This window comes from Arachis duranensis, chromosome 1, assembly GCF_000817695.3.
Source record: "Arachis duranensis cultivar V14167 chromosome 1, aradu.V14167.gnm2.J7QH, whole genome shotgun sequence".
Lineage (NCBI taxonomy): Eukaryota > Viridiplantae > Streptophyta > Magnoliopsida > Fabales > Fabaceae > Arachis > Arachis duranensis.
Genome location: NC_029772.3, coordinates 10849765 through 10869390, shown reverse-complemented (window position 1 = coordinate 10869390; position 19626 = coordinate 10849765). Strand labels below are relative to the sequence as shown.

General features: G+C 31.4%; 2 protein-coding genes and 1 pseudogene across 2 annotated transcripts; 2 read left to right on the top strand and 1 right to left on the bottom strand.

The window, feature by feature from the left end:
* The first annotated feature begins 5205 nt into the window (after positions 1-5205).
* On the top strand, positions 5206-10010 carry LOC107478847 (protein FD-like). The gene is made up of 3 exons (XM_016098989.3): positions 5206-5603; positions 6420-6500; positions 9623-10010. The coding sequence occupies exons 1-3, from the start codon at positions 5217-5219 to the stop codon at positions 9698-9700; spliced, it is 546 nt and encodes a 181-aa protein (XP_015954475.1). The 5' UTR covers positions 5206-5216; the 3' UTR covers positions 9701-10010.
* Positions 10011-11387: 1377 nt separating this feature from the next.
* Positions 11388-12731, bottom strand: LOC107476288 (SKP1-like protein 1B). The gene is made up of 2 exons (XM_016096092.3): positions 12277-12731; positions 11388-11798 (listed from the first exon to the last, which is right to left on the bottom strand). Exons 1-2 carry the CDS (start codon positions 12568-12570, stop codon positions 11625-11627), a joined length of 468 nt encoding a protein of 155 aa, XP_015951578.1. The 5' UTR covers positions 12571-12731; the 3' UTR covers positions 11388-11624.
* Positions 12732-17871: 5140 nt separating this feature from the next.
* Positions 17872-19094, top strand: LOC127747551 (glucuronokinase 1-like; annotated as a pseudogene).
* Positions 19095-19626: the final 532 nt, after the last annotated feature.

The window sequence follows — 19626 nt, the reverse complement described above, 5'->3', positions numbered from 1 at the left end:
AACAAACATATTAGGCCATGGTTGGCTTCATATCTAGTAAACAATAATTTACAATTTTACATAAGTAAATTCATGGACGAGTAGTCAAAGACCAAAGGTCCAAACTACTATTTCTTTTTTTTTTATTAAAAAAATAAATAAGTCTTTGATTTTATAATTCAAAAATACATAAATTTTTAACAAATTAAAAATATAAAAATATTTTTTATTTTTTAAAATATGAGGCTTTTAAATTTTATTGTCAAAAATATATAAAGACAAATAAATTATCTGGAGAGATTTAGATGTCTTATATTTTAAAAAGAAAGAAGTATTTTTATTTTTCTAATTAGTCCATAACTTATTTGTTTTTGAGATAAAATATTAAGAATTTATTTATCGTTTTCTCTCGTTATTACATACACACCTAAGACTAAAATTAGAAATTATATTATAATTGAAATGGCATGTCATGTCATTAATTCGAATAAGTGTGGATACTCTTTTCTTCTGAAAATTTTAATAAGATTGTTTATATGTGCATAGCAATGATAGCATAGGTTTTTTTTTTGTGACTGCAATGATAGCATGGTTGAATTTTGGTAAATCTTTTCTTATGCATGTTTTCTCTTTTAGGCTTAATAATTGGGTAATTTAATTTTTTCGTTTATCTAAGAAATCATATTTTTAGATGACAAGAAACTTTTAAAGTACGTTTAGTTTGCGTTTTTTTGTTTTTATTTTTAATATTTTTTATTTTTTGAATTTTGTAAACAAAAAAAGTAAAAACAGTAAAAATAATTAAATTCTATTTTCTGTTTTTATCTGTTGTTTTTACTTTTTCCACAAAATTTAAAAATAAAAAATACTAACAATAAAAACAGAAAATAAAAACGCAAACCAAACGTATCCTTAATTTTTAACACATACATGTGCCTTAGTGCATCCCCTATTGGATATGTTCACGCGTCATTTTTTCATTTTTCAATTTTTAAAAAGGAAGCAAGATGACTTTGATTATAATTTCCTTTCGTCGTCAGCTTTGTGGCTGTTAGTGTAAATAACATCTGAAAACCATGCCCTAGACTTCCAACCTTTCCTTATTCCGTGTAACTCATGTTTGAGGCTACTCTGAAATACAAGAGATGAGCAAGTAAAAATATAATTAGTTTAGAACTAGGTTAATTTAGTTGAGTTCGGATAATTCAAAAAATTATTTGTTTAGTCTCTTCTTTCAACATATAAATATATTATTCACATGAACATACACCAAATGAAAAAATGATGATACTAGCTTAGCTTAACAATCTAAGGTCTACTAAAAGTTGAGGAGAATATTTTTTTTTGGTGACTAAAGTTGATGAGAATATATTATATACTATTCGTACTATTGTAGACATTAGTTTTGTTATTATAATTTCATAACTAGACTTTTAGACTTCAGTTAGCATGAAACTTCTTGTATAGATGAATGAATAGGTGCCTTTTTTTTCTTTCCTTGAGTAAAACTTTTTAACCAAATTCCTGTAAAAATAAAAAATAATAAAAATCAAACTTCTGACACTTAGCTTAAGTAGACGAAAAAATTGACCACTCAACAAATACAAATTGATTTGAAATAATCTATTTACTTGGCTTAATTGGATGAATTTTTAATCTCTAAAACTAGACTTACAAAAACGAGATATTAAACGGGTATGACTTGATTTATTCAAATAACTAGCGGGTTAAACTAGTCATTCCCACAAATTAAATAGGTGACCCATTTAAAATTTTCCTAATCTAACTAGAACACTTACTCACCTACTAAAAAAAACTAATTATTTAAGCTTTTGGTATAAAAGAAAAAGAGACTAAAATCAAGGCTTTTGTCCAATTTTTTTAAAAGTGAAAAAATAAATAGAACAATACATATAATTCGTTAGACTAACTATAAAAGGTCAAGACCAAAAAATAAAAAATTTAACTAAAATTTCACTCGGACCCTAATAATTTCATTAAATACCTCTAACCAACTCCAAATGAAAGCATAATATCATTACGATCTCTATTCATTGTCTTCGTCGGACATTTTGGCCTTTATGTGAACCTCACCGGCAATAAGAGATGACGATGATCCTACATATAACGTTACGTTCCTATGTGTTAATTACAATTTTTTAGAGTAATTCCAATAAAATATTTTTTGGTATCATTTTTTACAATTGAATTGATTTAAAATTGAAATTTACATTACAATATTTGTATAAAGAGAGACTATATCATTGTAAAGAAAGATCAATCAAATATTGCTATTTGTATGCCAATAAATTATAACTTAAATGACATAGTCTAAGAAGTCATGAGTTCGAGTCTTCCTATCTTTCATAAAATATTGCTACTTGTATAGTCCATTAAATAAGACCCAAAATAAAATTAAACTAAAACCAAACATGGACAGTTAGCAAAATGTTGGTATTTTGCTTGTTTCAAAAAGAATTTAAGACCAACTTTCTCTTCGTTTCTTAATGTATTTCAAACCATAAAAAAAAGCATGAGTTACACGGACCAATCTTCATCTTCAAATTGGTGTTTACGAAGGTCTTCGATTCTTCATTGGAGGCTTGAAAATAGTTTGCTGCATTGAAATCAACTAGTGCCTTCGAGTCTGGGATTAGATTGAGGTTTGAAATTGGAATAAACTCAGAAAGCTTTGTTCTTGTGTCAAAGTTCGTAGGTGCTAATATCTCTACAGAAATTCCAGTGGTGTTACTTGGTTTAGGAGGTGCTAGATTAGCTGTTTTTGGAATTAAATTTGGGTTAACAACTTAGTGTCACAAAGGGAGTATTGAAATTGTGCATACATGTTGCTTCATAATGGGCTGTTTTATTCTCCATATTCTTGCTTAAACAGGATTCTGCATTAGACGTTGTGGTGTAAATTAAGAAAGTAAAATCTTATCCTTTTGTTGTGGCGGCATTGAAAAATTTTTTTGGTTGTTTTTTCTTCTAACTTTTTAACTTTAGCTTATAAAACACAACTAAGGCAATAGTTTAGCCAAACATATTTGTTATGATGTGAATGTAGAATTATATATATGTAGCGCTTACAATACAATTAATTGCTTCACTTGTACTTGTTGCACCATTTGGCCCAGGAGAATTGCTCGCTAGTGGGGGACACCTTTTTTTTATTTTGCATGGAAAAAATAGACTATTAAACCTTTGGCGACTTATTAAGTAGATAACTAAAGCCTTCAAAATTTAAAGAAGGAATTGATAAATCCTATCAATTTATTTGAAGGACATTTAAACCTAAAAATATTATAAATTGCAAGACTTAATTGTACTTGCTATTAAAAAATTTGTGTATTTTATGCTTTACACATTTTTTATACGTCTATAATATTATAATACATTTTAAATATTAATATTTAATTAAAATATTATTTTTATCTTTATATTAAAAATAATTTCTACTACGTTTTACTTTTATCTTTTATATTATTTTTACTTTTATTTTTCTCTTTTAAAATACCTGAAAAAAAGAGAGTACGTTACTGATACATAGCTATGAAAATCTAAAAACCATCATTACTGGTCAAACTAACCTTTTAAATTTTTCAATTATCATTTTACATGTTTCTATTTCTCATTGGTTACACGTAAAAGTAGTCCTCAAGACTTAATACGTGGATGATTATAATTGGAACGTCCTCCTTATATAGCGTCAAATTCTCCATTATATGTTGTAAATATAGGAGTACATAGGGCACAATGCTCTCCGCACCTTCAAAGCTCTCTCACATACTAATAACTATTATGCGTTTGGGACTTTAAAGTTAGTCAAGATGACAGAATCAAATTGTCTGTAAAAAAATTGATACTAAAGATATCTTCTGACAGAAAGAGCTATTATATTATATTCCTAGGGAGTTATTATATTATATTATATTATTAAGAATGATTCAAAGAAATTTCGATTGTATATATAAAATTCTAAATCATACTATTACACAAAGTTTGATTATTACGTCATAATAAATTTATTTATGTAAATATAAAATTTTTAATATTCTAATAATAAATTATTTTATTAAAGAATATATATTAGATACAATAATTAATATTTATTTAGATTACTCTTAATTTATAATTTCATAATAGTTCTAAATATAGTCAAAATATAGATAAAATACCTAAATTTAATAACTAAATGATACATTTCACATCTTGAATTAATCAATGATATATAGTTCTATTTTATATTTGAAAAAGATCAATATTATAAACATCTTTTTATATTAAAGATTAACCTAAACAATATTATAATATAACATGAAAAATAATGACATCTATTTCTAAAATAGATTTTTTTAAAAAAAACTTTGTGATGAGTAAAATCATTAAAGTTTTTAGTCATCATATTTAATGTATATGTTATTTTAACGAATTAGAATGACTGAAAGATCAATAATTTTGTTTGAAGATATGTATTTCATTTTATAGTAAAAATAACGATTAATAAACTGTAATTATTTTACTAATGTATGTGTTACATTACAAAAATACATCACAGTATATTAAACGCAAGTAGTCCTACAATAATGTTGATTTATGATAATCAATATTAAATAATATAATATAAAGTATTGTAACAACTTTATACATCCAATTGATAATGCCTTAACTATATTATTATTTCACATGATATAAGTCCAACAAAAAAAGGTCAATTATTATTTGTTTTATAAAAAAGCAGTGTTGTTATTTAAGTTAAGTGTAAAACGATAAAAAAACATCACATCAATCAAAAGGCAGATCAAATTAATTAGTTTTCACTTTATTGATATTAACATTTGTTTTTGTTTAACATAGATTATTAATCATAATATATATACATTAAAATTGGTTATTAAAATTAATTATTAGTATAAAATGTACATTAAATAATAGATATATATTAAAAATAAATTAAATTATATATAATTATACATACATATAAACATATAGTGATTGATTTTTATAATTAATTTTAATGTGTTCATAATATTTTTGATAAATTATTACATAAAAAAACAAAACTACACAACAAAAGATCTTGTCTAATTAGATATGTCATTTTCAAGTCATTAATATTTCCAAATAGATAATGTGTACTTTAATTTAATTATCTGATCCCACCATTTATAAATAGAAATGTTTGCTATTTGGCAGTTTCATTATTATCACCAGAAAAAGAAAAAAGAAACAAAAAAATGTCTCCATCGTCAGAGTCTTCAAGTTCCTCTCGTTCTTCGTTCTCATCATCTTCGACTTCAAACAAAAGCAGCAGCAGTATGTCCATGGAACATACGTTGATGCAAACTCACCATACTCATCCTCTTCCTCCACCTCCTCCGCCTCCAGTTGTCACTACTCTCAGCTTGAGTTTTTCTGGTGTTCCACTCACTAACGTGCAGCCTCATCTGCAAAACCAGCAACCTCATCTGCAAAACCAGCAAATCTGTGCTAACAACAACGAACTTCTTCCCCGTTTTGATTCTTTGTCCTCTCTTCTTCGGAGAAAGAGGATCTGTGAAAACATATCAAAACGCATGATGAAGAATCGTGAATCTGCTGCTAGATCAAGAGCTAGGAAACAGGTATAAACCATTTATTAACAGTCTGTGTGTGTTCTTTTTAAAGAAGTGCCTTGTGACATTTTTAAAATTATTATTAGTGAAAAATTTTTTATTTTTATTTTAACAAAGGTATTTTTTTGGTGACATTTTAACAGAGTTTAATTAGGAACTAAATTTTTTTAATTTAATTTTTTTTTCTTAAATTCTAACTTTTAAACTATGAAATCAGATGGTGAGTGACTATCTCACTCATTTATTTGAACAAATATTCTAAGTGTAAATTTACTTTGTGTGAGTACATGTGAGTATACAGCAAATTTATTGATTAAATATTAAATTCTTAAATAAAATTCAGATCCATGCTTGATTCGCCATACTCGAATGTACTAAAACATAGGTAAGAAATAAATAAAAATAATAAATTCTAAATTCTTAAAAAAATAAATTTAAAAAATAATTTGACAGTCAAAAAAATTATCTAATGTTATTTAATTAAACATTGGTTCTTCCTTACTAATTAAATATTGTAAATTTAACTGTTTAATTTTATTAATGAAACTTTGTTTTTTAAAATATATTGTTAAGATTTTTCTAACAACTATATTTATTATTACTTTTAATTAAAGTCAATTTAATTTTTTTATGCTAGTCAACATAGCTTTAAATTATAGCGCTACTAATAAGGTTTATTCAATCTAATAATTAAAGTTAAATTATAGCATTGCAGTTGACATCAAATGGTGTTTAAACTTTTTCAAAGCCCTTTTTCTCATCACTATTTAATTTGTTAAACATTAATGATTTTGATTTACTTATTTTAATTTGATGTTGATATAGGCTTATACACATGAGCTGCAACAAAAAGTTAAAGAGTTAATAGCAGAGAACAATAGACTCAGAAGACAGAATCAACAACAAGTTTGTTTTTCTTTCTCCGTCTCTTTCTCTTTTATGTTTTTTAAATCTTTTCTAATTAGTTATTCTTGGATTATTTGAAAACTATGATATTTTCCTTCTATATTACTCTTAGACTTATTCATTTGCTAATTCATGTGATTTTACATTTATTTTAGTATATAAAATATCAATTTCATGGCAATAACAACAATAATAATAAGTATAGAGATTGATTTTTAATTAGTCAATATTAATCTATTTTTAATTAGAAAATTAACTTTTTAACCTTTATTTTTGGACAAATTAATTAGAATTTAAAATTTAGAATTTATGATTTATAATTTATGATTTAAAATTTAAAATTTAAAGAGATGATGAATATAAGAATAAAAAAATTATTTCAAAAAAATGGTTGATAATACTCATTGAAAATAACTGATTTTTAGTTATTCGATAAGAGTTTAGCTAACATGATAAGCTTACCATTAGAAAAAGACTTTAAATTTTTTAATTTAATAGATACAAAATAAATGTATTGAAAATTTTAAATTTTTTTTAGCATATGTTCTTAGGGCATAAAATGGATAAACACAGATGATAATATATAAGAGCAAGTGTTAAGATTATAAAATTGAGAAAAATTTTATTGAAAATACGAAAAATTTGGGTACGTTTGATTTGCGGTTTTTTTTCTGTTTTCATTTTTAATTTTTTTATTTTCTGAATTTTATGAAGAAAGTGAAAATGAAAACAGAAAATGAGAAAATATGATTTTATTGTTTTCACTGTTTTTATTCATTCCTTCACAAAATCAAAAAAATATAAAACACTAAAAATGAAAACGTACCCTTAAGTTTTCAATGTATTTATTAAAAGAAAGAATTTAAAACCTTCTACTAATACTAAATTTATCATATACTCTAAGGGCACATATTAGCTAAATTTTTAATAATAATAATAATAATAACTATTTTAGATATATGATAGTGGTACATTTATCTTATGAATGCCTTGTTATTGTGATACTGTCCAGATCCATGATTAAATACATGATATATGTAGATAAATAAATATGAATTTTAAATAAAATGAATATATTTTATTCCTAATTGTTTATTTTAAAATATGATTTCTATATGTATCATTGTCTGATCTTTAAAAATTGATGCTTCTTTTGCAATATAACTCATTTGAAGAATGATTTTCCAAAACTATATATTGTTTGATTATTTGTCAAACCATAAGAAAAAAAGAATAATGAATATATATACATGGAAAAAAGATAAAGAAGAAACACTATGCATTTGTATAAAGAATTCTTGTATAATATATATAAGTTGATTTAACAAATACTATCTATTATTAGCGGCTTAAAACAGATAATCACTGAATTTTTATGTCAATAATCTTAGAAAACATTCGAAAAATTGATTGGATTAAAAAAAATAATTTTCATTTCAAAAGTTTTCTTATACTGAAAATATTTAAAAAATAAAACTTGAAGAAGTTCATTGTACTGTCATATATAATAACAAAGGAAGGATAAAAATAATAATATACAATATATGTATTTAAAAGACCTCACTCAACAACACATATAAGGACAATTTAAAAAAATTAAAAAATACACAAGTTTTTTAGAAAATGGTGCGTATTTGTGAATATTAATAAAAGAAAATAATCGAAATTTTATATATGAATTTGAAATACAACCAAAATATATTTTTTTAAAAGCTATTTGCATAATAAGTATAAGATATAATTTATAATTATTTTAATATTTTAATTTAGTAAATTATATTTGTACCTAGAAAATAAGTATAGTATTAATTGTATTTATTAATATTTAATTTTTATATACGATCATTTTGTTTATTATATAAGTTTGCCTTATTACTAATACATTTTTCTGCCTCCTTTAGTATGTGCGTCTTTTATGTTGGAATAGATATTCCAAAAAGGTATATCTTGTTAAACAATATTTAAAAATGTGTATCATAATATGCACGAAAACGACTTACAGAATTAAATTTTAAGGTGGTCTCTATTATTAATTTTTGTATTAAAAATATTTTTAAAATCTCAATTATATTATAAATATGTTTGAGATTAAAAAATTACATCACATTAGTCTTCAATTGTCTTTTCGTTAAATTATTTCTCAAATTGTGAATGATTTGATACATATTTTTTTTGTTAGACTAGACGAAACGAGAGAATTCTTTAAATTTGATGCTAAATAATTGAAAAAATGATATCATTTCGTCAAACATTTAGAATTAAAACTAAAATAACATTGTTTCGTCTAGTTTAATATAAAAGAGTATGTATCAAATCACTCAGTGTGATGTATAACTCGATACAGGTAAACCAATGTGGTGTAATTTCTCAATTTCAAAGACCTTTCTATTATAATTAAAATCTTTAAAACTTTTTCAATGTAAATCTTTGTAGTTCAACTCACAAGTTACGACCTTTTCTAGGTCATAATATTATCATGATACATACTATTAGAAGAGTGAGGTATTTCAAGAATAATTAGTGATTTATATAATTTTAGTCGTTGATGTCAATTATATATACAAAATATGCATTCTTTATGTATTATGATTTTAAGTTGTATTCTAGTATTTTTAGTTATTAGTTTTGACCATGTATATATTTTATGATCAAAATCAATAACTAAAAATACTAAAATATTTAAAAAAATTATGGTACATGTGAAATGCTTTTTATACTATATATAAATTTTATCATTGAGATTAATGACTAAAATTGATAGAATATTTATATTCTTGAAATATCTAAATTTTTTAATACTATTATAAAGATATCTCCACAAAAGCCCATATTATAGTATTTGTATCTTATCTTGTATATCAATATATGTTGTTATGTGATTGACATTGATCAAGCAATAAACACAGGTATATATCAAAAGTAAAAAAAATGTTTGACATACATAAAAGAAGCATATTTTTATTATGGTATTAGAAAGCAATATGTTCTCAAATATAAATGACCAGACTAATATGACACCAGAAAAAATGACCAAACTAGTAACAGTAGTAATGCATCTATATTTTTTGAAACTGTAGCTTGTTTGCAACACTTTAAAATTAATGTCCCTTGATTGCTTGCAGATAGTTGAAATGGGTTCCAAGAAGGATCCAAATGAGAAAAAGGGCAAAAATAAGCTTCGCAGAAGTGGTAGTATTTAGTTAAGAATGATAGAAGGCCAACATTTCTAAATAAAAATTAGCTAGTATTAACTCAAATATAAAGAAAAAAATTGTTGGCTTCTAACAATTGTGTTTTGTGTTAAGCAAAAACACTATTAGTATTGCTTAGGTATTGGTTTGTATGGTTTGTAAGGTGGTTATTCTGTGAAGATAGTATTAGGAACCATTAGATGATTCAGCCAAATATATTAAATAAAATATATGAAATCATCTAACAGTTCACAGTACAATTTCACATGAAGATATCTTCACAGAAATATACGCCTTGTAATATTATAAGTAGTATTGTGTGAACTCTGTATTATGATGTATTATGCTATGCTAAGTGAAATTATGAACTATTTGTGTTTTTTTTTCCCTTTAAAAGAGGAATATTTTATATATATAAAAAATCTTGAGTTGTGAAGGTTTAAAAGAGAGTAGAAGACAGTGAGAGAAGAGAGGCAGAGAAAGAAAATATGAGAATAGATTTGCTTGCTGAAGTAGAATGAAGAATCACAAAGTTAACTATTATGATGCAACTACTATATATACAACAAAATGTAAACTAATTCTGATTTGATAATTGTGTAAATTTTTTTATTAAACATTAAAATTGAACTGAATGAATGGTTTTGTTGAGCATGAGAAATTACACATTCAAATACAAACTCAATGTCATCTTGATATTCATAATCATACAAAATTGAGAAGCCTGTCCACAATAGTTAGAGATATCAGAAACTCTTCAAATTTTAATATGTTGTAGAATACGTTTTGAAATAAACCCCAACAAAATTTTATAAGCTTTTAGATTGATTTTGTGGAGAGTAGCATTAGCTTAACAGAATCAGAAAAATAAACTTTTGTTATAACTGTCAAAACAGAATCATCCAAATCTGGTTTACTCAATCCACAAGCTACTGCCATTAGCTAATATCTGAACTATCAAAATTGTACAACTAACAATTTAGAACAATAATACAAAATATCAGATTCAATTTCTCTTCTCTCTCTCTGCATCATAGTTTCATAGAAAAGAGCAGGTCTTTGAGTTGTTCAAGAGGAAAAAGTCTCTGAAGGATCTTCTTCGGAACTAGATTGATATCTATTTACAAATGAGACAATACAAAATTTATAAAACTTAAAGTTTCAATGTATTTATTACTTTAAAGAAGTTTAAAAATTTCTCTTAATAGTAACTTGAATGTGTCTTATATCAGATCATGTTGAGTATATTTTGGTTTCTCTTTTCTCCTACCAATGTTTTTTTAATCTGTAATATGTCTATGAATTTTGTTTAGATTTACTAAAACTTGTCTACTTTACAATGTGAACCAAAGAAGATTCTTAAGAAGATAGTTCGAGAAATTTCAGATGCATAATATATTCTGTGTTTGCATGTGAAGAAACAAATACAATAATTATTGAATGATATTATAATCTGAGTTTGTCAAAATGGTTATGTACAGGTGCTAAGTGCTGAAGTAAGTAAAGGAATCTAGGGAGCTAAATCCATAAGTTGGTTCAAACAAGTGAACATTTTATATACCTATTGATATAATCATGATAGAAAATTGGATTATATTGGAACCGTTAATGACAGTTTTCGGTGTTATGTATTCAAAGCAAGCAACACGAATAAGAAAGTAATTCTTTTCTCAGAAGAAAAAAGCTTGGCAAAGAATTGAACATTAAAACATGGTACCCAGAAACAAATCATTCCTCCACCATAACCAAATACTTACAATTTCAAGATCCAAATAAGAGAAAGTCTTGTCACCAAGTCACCAACATTGACATAACAAAAATAGGGAAAACAAGATAAACCATCAAAGTAAAACTAGCAACTATAGCATAAATGGAACCACAGGGCACCAATCTGAGAAGCTAAGCATGCAGCAGGAGAAGCAGCAGATCATCATCATTCAAATGCCCACTGGTTTTCGCGGCGGACCTCCTCCTCCTCCTCCGGCGTGAAGTCATTCTTGATATTGAACGTCTTGCGAATCTCCTCCGGAGTCTTGCCCTTGATCATGTCTGCCACTGTCTGGCAAGTAAGGTCCAAGAGGCTCTTGATGTTCAAGTAGTTTGCAGCCTGAAAGAACCAAAATTTCACAATTCAAGGTTAACCCAATAATCATCATTATTAATCAATAATCTCAATTACTCAAGGTAACTACAGCAAAGACTACTAACACCATTAACAATTTCAACAAATTAACAACAATTAGGAAATAGCCATATGATACTTGTGACTACATACTAACTCGGAACCCAGCTTAATTATAGACCTAACCCTCATTAACAGAATGCACACCAAATTGTTAATCGTAATAATCAACAAATCAGATAAACCTAAATTTACAAAAATCCCGAATCTCAAAGAAAAAACCACAGCTCCCAAGTTTCAAAACCCAGAACAATCAAACATATAAATAAAACAAAATCAAAAGTAACTAAACACCTAACAAAAATCCCAAATTCAAAAACCCTAATACCCAAATTATGAAATCAAACGCAAGAATTCAAGACCAATAGTTCCAAAGAACGAACGCCGAGAATTGAAAACTCACCAGAATAAGATCGAAGAGCGTGGCCTGATCGACCTTAACGAATTCAGCATCCCACATCTTGAGATCCTCCTCGGATGGCTTCTCCTCGGAAGCAGCAGCATCGACGTGCTTCTTGCAATACTCAATCACCTTCGCAAGGATCTTGCTGGTGACGTTTGGAAGAGGAATTCCACTGTCAGCGCAATCGTCTTCGATCATGTGCTTGATCGTCTGCGATTCGAGAGCCACTGCCTCGTCAACCTCAAACGCCTCGCCATCGGAACTTTTCAAAGTGATCTTCTTCGTTGACGCCATTTATTATCGATTGAAGAAGAAAAGAGAGATTCTTTGCTGAATTAGATTTACACGAAGAAGAAAGAGGGCTAAAATCCTAACCCTAATTTCGTTGTTCTTTTTCCCCCTTTCTTTTTTCTCCTAATTGAAGAGAGAACGAAAAGAGCGTTTTAGAAAACGATGAGTTGAAAGGTGCTTGAGTCTCAATTTATAATGAACGAGTGATGATAATTTTTTCGTATGGACACGTGGCAGTATTTTATTGGTTATGAATGTTTTTGTTATGATTAGAATTAGAATTACTAAGACGATTTGGTGGGGTTTGTATCAGAGTTTTAGATTTGAGATGAAATAATCAAAGATTTTATTTTCAAATTGCAAATTTTGAGGGTTTAATTTGATTTATGAGATTTGATGGATTATATGATTTCAAGATTTATTGGATCTTATCTTATTGTTCAGAAGATTGGAATTTTTTTTTAATCAAATTTAAGACTTTATTTATAATATATTTATTAGGGTAAAAAACCTAAACAAGCCAAGAAGAGAACAATTTGACACAAATAAGTCAAAGCAAAATCTGATTTATCAATCAACCAAAGCACATTTTTATATAGTTCGAACCAATTTGGTTCGAATTCAGTTTCCATGTAATTCGAACCAATTAGGTTCGAATTACACATTGTAAACGTTTGCCACATAATTCGAACCAATTAGGTTCGAACTCCAACTCTATAATTCGAACCAATTATGTCCGAATTAGAGTGAAGAAATAGCCACCAAGTAATTCGAACTAATATGGTTCGAATTACTAAGAATTCGTTCCACACAGCAATTTAAGTTACGAACATAGTTTCTGCATCATGGCTTAATAAACTCGCACAGTTATTTATTCCGGTGTGCATTAGACATACATTTCGTTTAAAACTGCGGAGACAGAACATATTCATTAACTAAAATCCCATTCAAAGTACATCACACTAAAGTTAACAAATTCTATTAGTCACCAACTACAAGTAAGAAAACCGATAATAGTGGAATCTAAACGTGAAATTGAAACAACAAAAGTACCAAAGTCACCAATACACCTAATCATGCCCCCGTGTGTGCTCTGCTCCTCAGAGCTGTGGGCAACTCCGACGTGTGTGGCTGGGCTGCCGACAAAGCCCACATCTCTTTGGCCGGTTCGGATCTGCCTCGTCCATATTGGTCCGTATCCGAGTGGACCTCGGACGACCCTCTCTCGCACGCCTCTTATTGGGGTCAGGGATGACAGTCGGCCCGTCATATGGTGGCCAGAAACCCTCCGGAATGGGAGGTGTGAAACCCATCCGATACACACTAAAGACCGAACTAAGACGATATACTTGGTGGACGTAAGGCTCCCATGTAAGTCGTGCGTAGGCACAGCATGCCAGTGCAAGGGGACACGGGAAATGAAGTGCCTGGAAGTATCCGCAGTCACATGTCTGAGATGCAAGCGAGACTCTGTAGCTACCCAGTGAGAAAGAACCAGTCGGAGTTGTCTCTGCGACGGTGAACTCAGAGTTATCTCTGTCGTACACAGTAACCGTGAAGCACCTAGCCGTCTTCAAGTTGGCCTCTATACACTTCACCAAGTGCTGACTAAATTGTTGTCCGGTTCCCAGCTGCGCCTCAGCTTCTCTCCCTTTGCGAATAAATAATTCGGCCAACCTTCCGTATGTTGCCTTCACTAGCGAGCACACAGGAAGGTTTCTGACACCCTTGAGGATCGAGTTCACACACTCAGATATATTCGTCGTCATGTGTCCGAATCTACGCCCCTCATCACAATGCTGTGTCCACAACGAATACTCAATCCGGTTCACCCAGTCACACATTGCCGGGTCTTCGGACCTAAGAATATCAAACCAGTAATGGAACTCGACCTCGGTCTTAGCGTACGCCGCATTCACAAGTAGGCTCCTTACGTCTTTGCCCTTGAAGGTGAGGGCAAAATTTGCCGCAACATGTCGAATGCAGAATGCCCGGTATGCAGACGGAGGTAACCAGCCTCCGTCAGGAGCCTCAAGCGCGGCCTTGATGCCGTTATGCCTATCCGAGATAACCAGCAGACCCGGCGGCGGTGTCACATGCTCACGCAGGTGGGAGAGAAAGAAGGGCCACGACTCAGCATTCTCACCCTCGACTAATGCGAATGCAACATGGAGTATGTTGGAGTTCCTGTCCCGTGCAATCGCGAAAAGCAACGTTCCCCCATACTTGCCATACAGATGGGTGCCGTCAATACTAATTAGGGGCTTGCAATGACGGAATGCCTTGATACACGGTAGAAACGTCCAGAATAGTCTGTGAAAATAAGCTCGAGACTCGTCCAACTCTCCACCGACACGAACAGGGCTCGTCTTTAGGACTACAACAGTACCAGCCATCGTCAACTGGACTCCTAACACCCACCTTGGGAGCTCATTGTATGACTCATCCCAGTCACCATAGATGAGGGCAACAGCCTTCTGCTTCGCCAACCAGACCCTCCTGTAAGTCGGCCTAAACCCAAAGTGTGTGGCGGTGGCATTTAGGAGCACCTTGATGCTGATGGATGCATCAGCCCTAACCATTGGCATAGTGAATGCCGATATCACATGGTAATCCAAACTCCTGTGGTCGCTGGAAATGGAGGTGGCGAGACAAGTATGCGGTCTGTTGTAACGTTTGACCTCCCAAACTCCCTTTCGCTGTCGAAGACTAAGCCGAATCAACCATGTGCACCCATTGCCGAACTCAGAACACTTGCCCACATACCGGCAATAGTTAGACTCCACGACCTTGTACTGTACCCCTCGACGGATGCTGTAAGTCTTGACACTTAAGAGGGTCTCTTCTTTATCCGGAAATTGCTGACCAACCTGAAACTCTGTCAGACCAACAGACCCTTCAGCATCTCTAGCGCCAAATCCAGTCGGCTGCCCAGGAACCCCCTCCTGCCTCATTGCATCCAAGTCCAAAGAGGAAAAATGTGGAGGGTACTGCTGCGTGCCAAAGCTAGAACCACCGCCCGCCCTAACAGGCTCACTTGCTCCAACATCATCGCCACTGTCATCAGCAATCATATTCGGCTCGACATCATCGTCCTCTGGATCATTCAATAATCCATCTCCAACCCCAGCTGGTAGGGGTGCACATGGGCCGGGTAAAGTCGGGTTTGATGTGACCCAGGGGCCGGGTGAAGCCGGGTTTGATGTGACCCAGACCCGACCCGAAATATACACCGGGTCTATTTATTAGACCCGAACCCGGCCCTAGACCCGATGAAACCAATACACTTTCGAGCCACAATTATACCGGATAAAAACCGGGTAAAAATCGGGCCGTTAACATTACATTATGTTGATACCTTCTTGTAAACTAGCATGTAAAAATATCCAAATTTCCAAGGCTCCAACCATTAGTTAACATGGGAAAATTCACTTAGAAAAATATAACAAGAACCAACAATTCTTCAAAATTAAAGCATAACCACAATCAATATTAAAGCATAACCACAATCAATACTAATATTGTCTAATAATACCAAATATTTAAATCAATACAAATAACACAATCTTATGTATTAGTCTAAAATCTTATGCATTCTAAACATAAAACATTAACTTATAGTCTTATAATGACTAATAACACAAAATATTAAGGTTTACAATACTTAAATTCCACGTAAGAATAGTCATGATCCATCACTAATAACACAAAATATTAATTGTGTTTGATGACCGGGCCACCGGGCCGACTTCGGGTGACCCGAGCTATGGCCCGGACCCGACCCAAAATAATGGTCGGGTCTATTTTTGAGACCCGTACCCAACCCTAAACCCGATGAAATCACTCCAAATTAGTTCCTAAAGTGTTCGGGACCGGGCCGGGCCGGGTCTGTGCACCCCTACCTGCCGGTACAACACACTGTAAAGAGGTCCGCAGATATTCCCCTTTTCCGACCTCGTCGCCTACACTGCCGTTGAGATCAACAGCGAACGAAGGGGAGGCAACAGGTTGGACGAGTGGCTCGTACGCAGGGACGGAGGAAGATGCAACGGCTGGTCTGGAGCTAGAACCGGCTACCATGGCTAAAGTGGTGGTATTCCGGTTCGAACCCCCCGAGCTGGACACCACGTCAACCAACTTTGCCAACAGTTCTGGTGTCCTCACCTCTGGAAACTACCAGCGACAATGAAACATGACCTGCAAGTCATCATCACTCCCAATTGTGAAACAATCGTACTTTACGGTTTCCTGGAGCACCGTGATTGGAATTCGATAAAAAACTTCTTAACCCGTTTCACACCTTCTAGACCAAGTTTTAGCAGTACAGAGCTAACAAGGTCCTCATACCTCGTCTTAGGCCTGACGATAATACAGAGAGGATTCTTATCAGTGAACTTCACACCGGAACGAGTTTTCCTCTTAATGGATCCTCTGTGGTGAACCAACACTACAAAACTCTCCTCACTAGCCATCTTACCTCCCCTCTAATGATAGCAACTCACGTTCACATCATATATATACAGGTCTAGTCCTCACTAATTCGAACCAACCTAGTACGAAATATGGTCTGTGTAAATTGAACCAAGCTGGTTCGAATTACTTAATGTGTGTAATTCGAACCTAATTGGTTCGAATTATAGAGTTGGAGTTCGAACCTAATTGGTTCGAATTATGTGGCAAACGTTTACAATGTGTAATTCGAACCTAATTGGTTCGAATTACATGAAAACTGAGTTCGAACCAAATTGGTTCGAACTACATAGAAATGTACTTTGGTTGATTGATGAATCAGATTTTGCTTTGACTTATTTGTGTCAAATTGTTCTCTCCTTGGCTTGTTTACGTTTTTTACCCTATTTATTATGTATTATATATCATGGGAGTAAATAGTTAAATTAATTTTAAAAAAATTAAATTAATCAAAATTGTCTTCGAAAGATTTAAATCTTTCGAATACGATTTTTATTAATTTAATATTTCAGAATCATTTAAGTTTTATTTATTTATTTTATCAATTAAAAATACTTGTCTTTTTAAAATTATAATTTTTATTTTTCTAAAAGTTAAATAAATCCATCTAATTATCGTCGCAACTTCAGATTGGATTTTGAATTGAACTGAAAGATAAAATAAAATCAATCTAATTCAAATTACAACAAACTTTATACTTCAAATCAAATTACTTTTATCTTCAAGAAACACATATATACTTTCTTTTTTAATATAAAAATAAATCTTTGATATTTCTTACTTATCATTTACTTTTAATATCAAAACTTGAAAATATTACTTGATACTACATAATAAATATAATATTGCTCTATCTTAATATAAATCACAATTTCCCACTATTTTTTTTCCAATCCAACAATTGGTAGTTTTAAGTATTTTCAAATTCAGAGAATTGGTACTCTTTGTTAAGGAGCAATAACTCAAACCCAAGTGATCAGGTTCGAGACTAGCATTGAAACAAAAGACTGAAAGAGAGAAAATAGCAATGGAAGGCGAGGGTGTTATAAAGCACAAGGCTTACGCGCGTGTGGGGCTTCTCGGCAACCCAAGCGACGTGTATTACGGCAACACAATCTCTCTCAGCCTCGCCAATTTCTCCGCCACCGTCACCCTCCACCCTTCCAACGACCTCTTAATTCAACCGCATCCTATTCACGATTTCGTCCGCTTCACCTCTCTTCCTCAATTGGTGAATAGGTTGAGTGCGGTTGCTTATGGCGATTTGCAAGGTTTTCCACAATTACTGCAAGGAGAATGCCATTACTCTCACTGAGAAGAATTTCACTCTCTCTTATGATACTGATATACCTCGTCAGACAGGACTTTCAGGTTCTAGTGCAATTGTCTGTGCTGCCTTAAATTGCCTTCTTGATTTCTATGATGTCCGTCATCTAATCAAGGTTGAGGTGAGGCCCGGCCTTGTCCTCGCAGCAGAGAATGAGCTAGGCATAGTTGCTGGTCTTCAGGATCGTGTCGCACAAGTCTATGGGGGTCTAGTTTACATGGATTTCAGCAAGGAAAACATGGATAAACTGGGACATGGAGTTTATGAGCCTTTGGATATGAATCTCCTCCGACCTCTGCATCTAATCTATGCTGAGAATCCTAGTGATTCTGGGAAGGTTCATAGTCAAGTAAGGCAAAGGTGGCTTAATGGTGAAGAGTTCATTGTATCATCAATGAAAGAAGTTGCAAATTTAGCAAAAGAAGGAAGAAAGGCATTAGAAGAAAATGACAAATCTAAACTTGCAGCACTCATGAATCGAAATTTTGACCTGCGAATGTCAATGTTTGGAGATGCTGCCCTTGGTGATTTAAACATCAAAATGGTAGAGGTAGCTAGAAAAGTCTGCGTCAAAATTTACAGGAAGTGGAGAAGCTGTTGTGGTATATTGTCCCATGGGAATTCTCACGTAAAACTTCTAAAGGAAGAATGTAACCAAATAGGATTTGTGTTACAACCAATTGAACTTGTTCCTTCTAGTCTAAATGACACGGACTTAAAAATCTTTTAAATGATGTAATTTATTAGGTGGGTTTTCTGGTGGTATGGTTTTAAGTAGCTAAGAGGAGCTGATGTTTGACTGGCTAATAACACGTTGACATGTGGCAAGTGGTGAGTCTTCCATCGACTATGTGTCAAAAAGATCTCTTCGTATTGAGCGCGGAAGTTTGTGAGGTTTACTGTAGGGATAGTGGAGTAATTTTGACTTAAAAAAATGGCTGTAACATGGGCGGATTAAGGTGTGAATGGACAAAAACACTTGTTTTAGAAAAAAATTGAATGTGCAAAACATAGGTTGGGCAAAGAATAAATCTAATTTTTAGAAATGAATGAAAAATTAAGGTGGAGAGGACAATATAGAGGGAAAAAAATAAAGAAAGAGGATTTTTTATTCATTTTAGGATTAGATTGATAGATTCCTTTAATAATGAAATTTAAAAAACGAAAATAATTCTTTAAAATTTTAATTGAAAAACCTAAAAAATCCGTGTTAGTACAAAATTTTCTTATATTAATTATAAATAAAATTAGAATCAATTAAC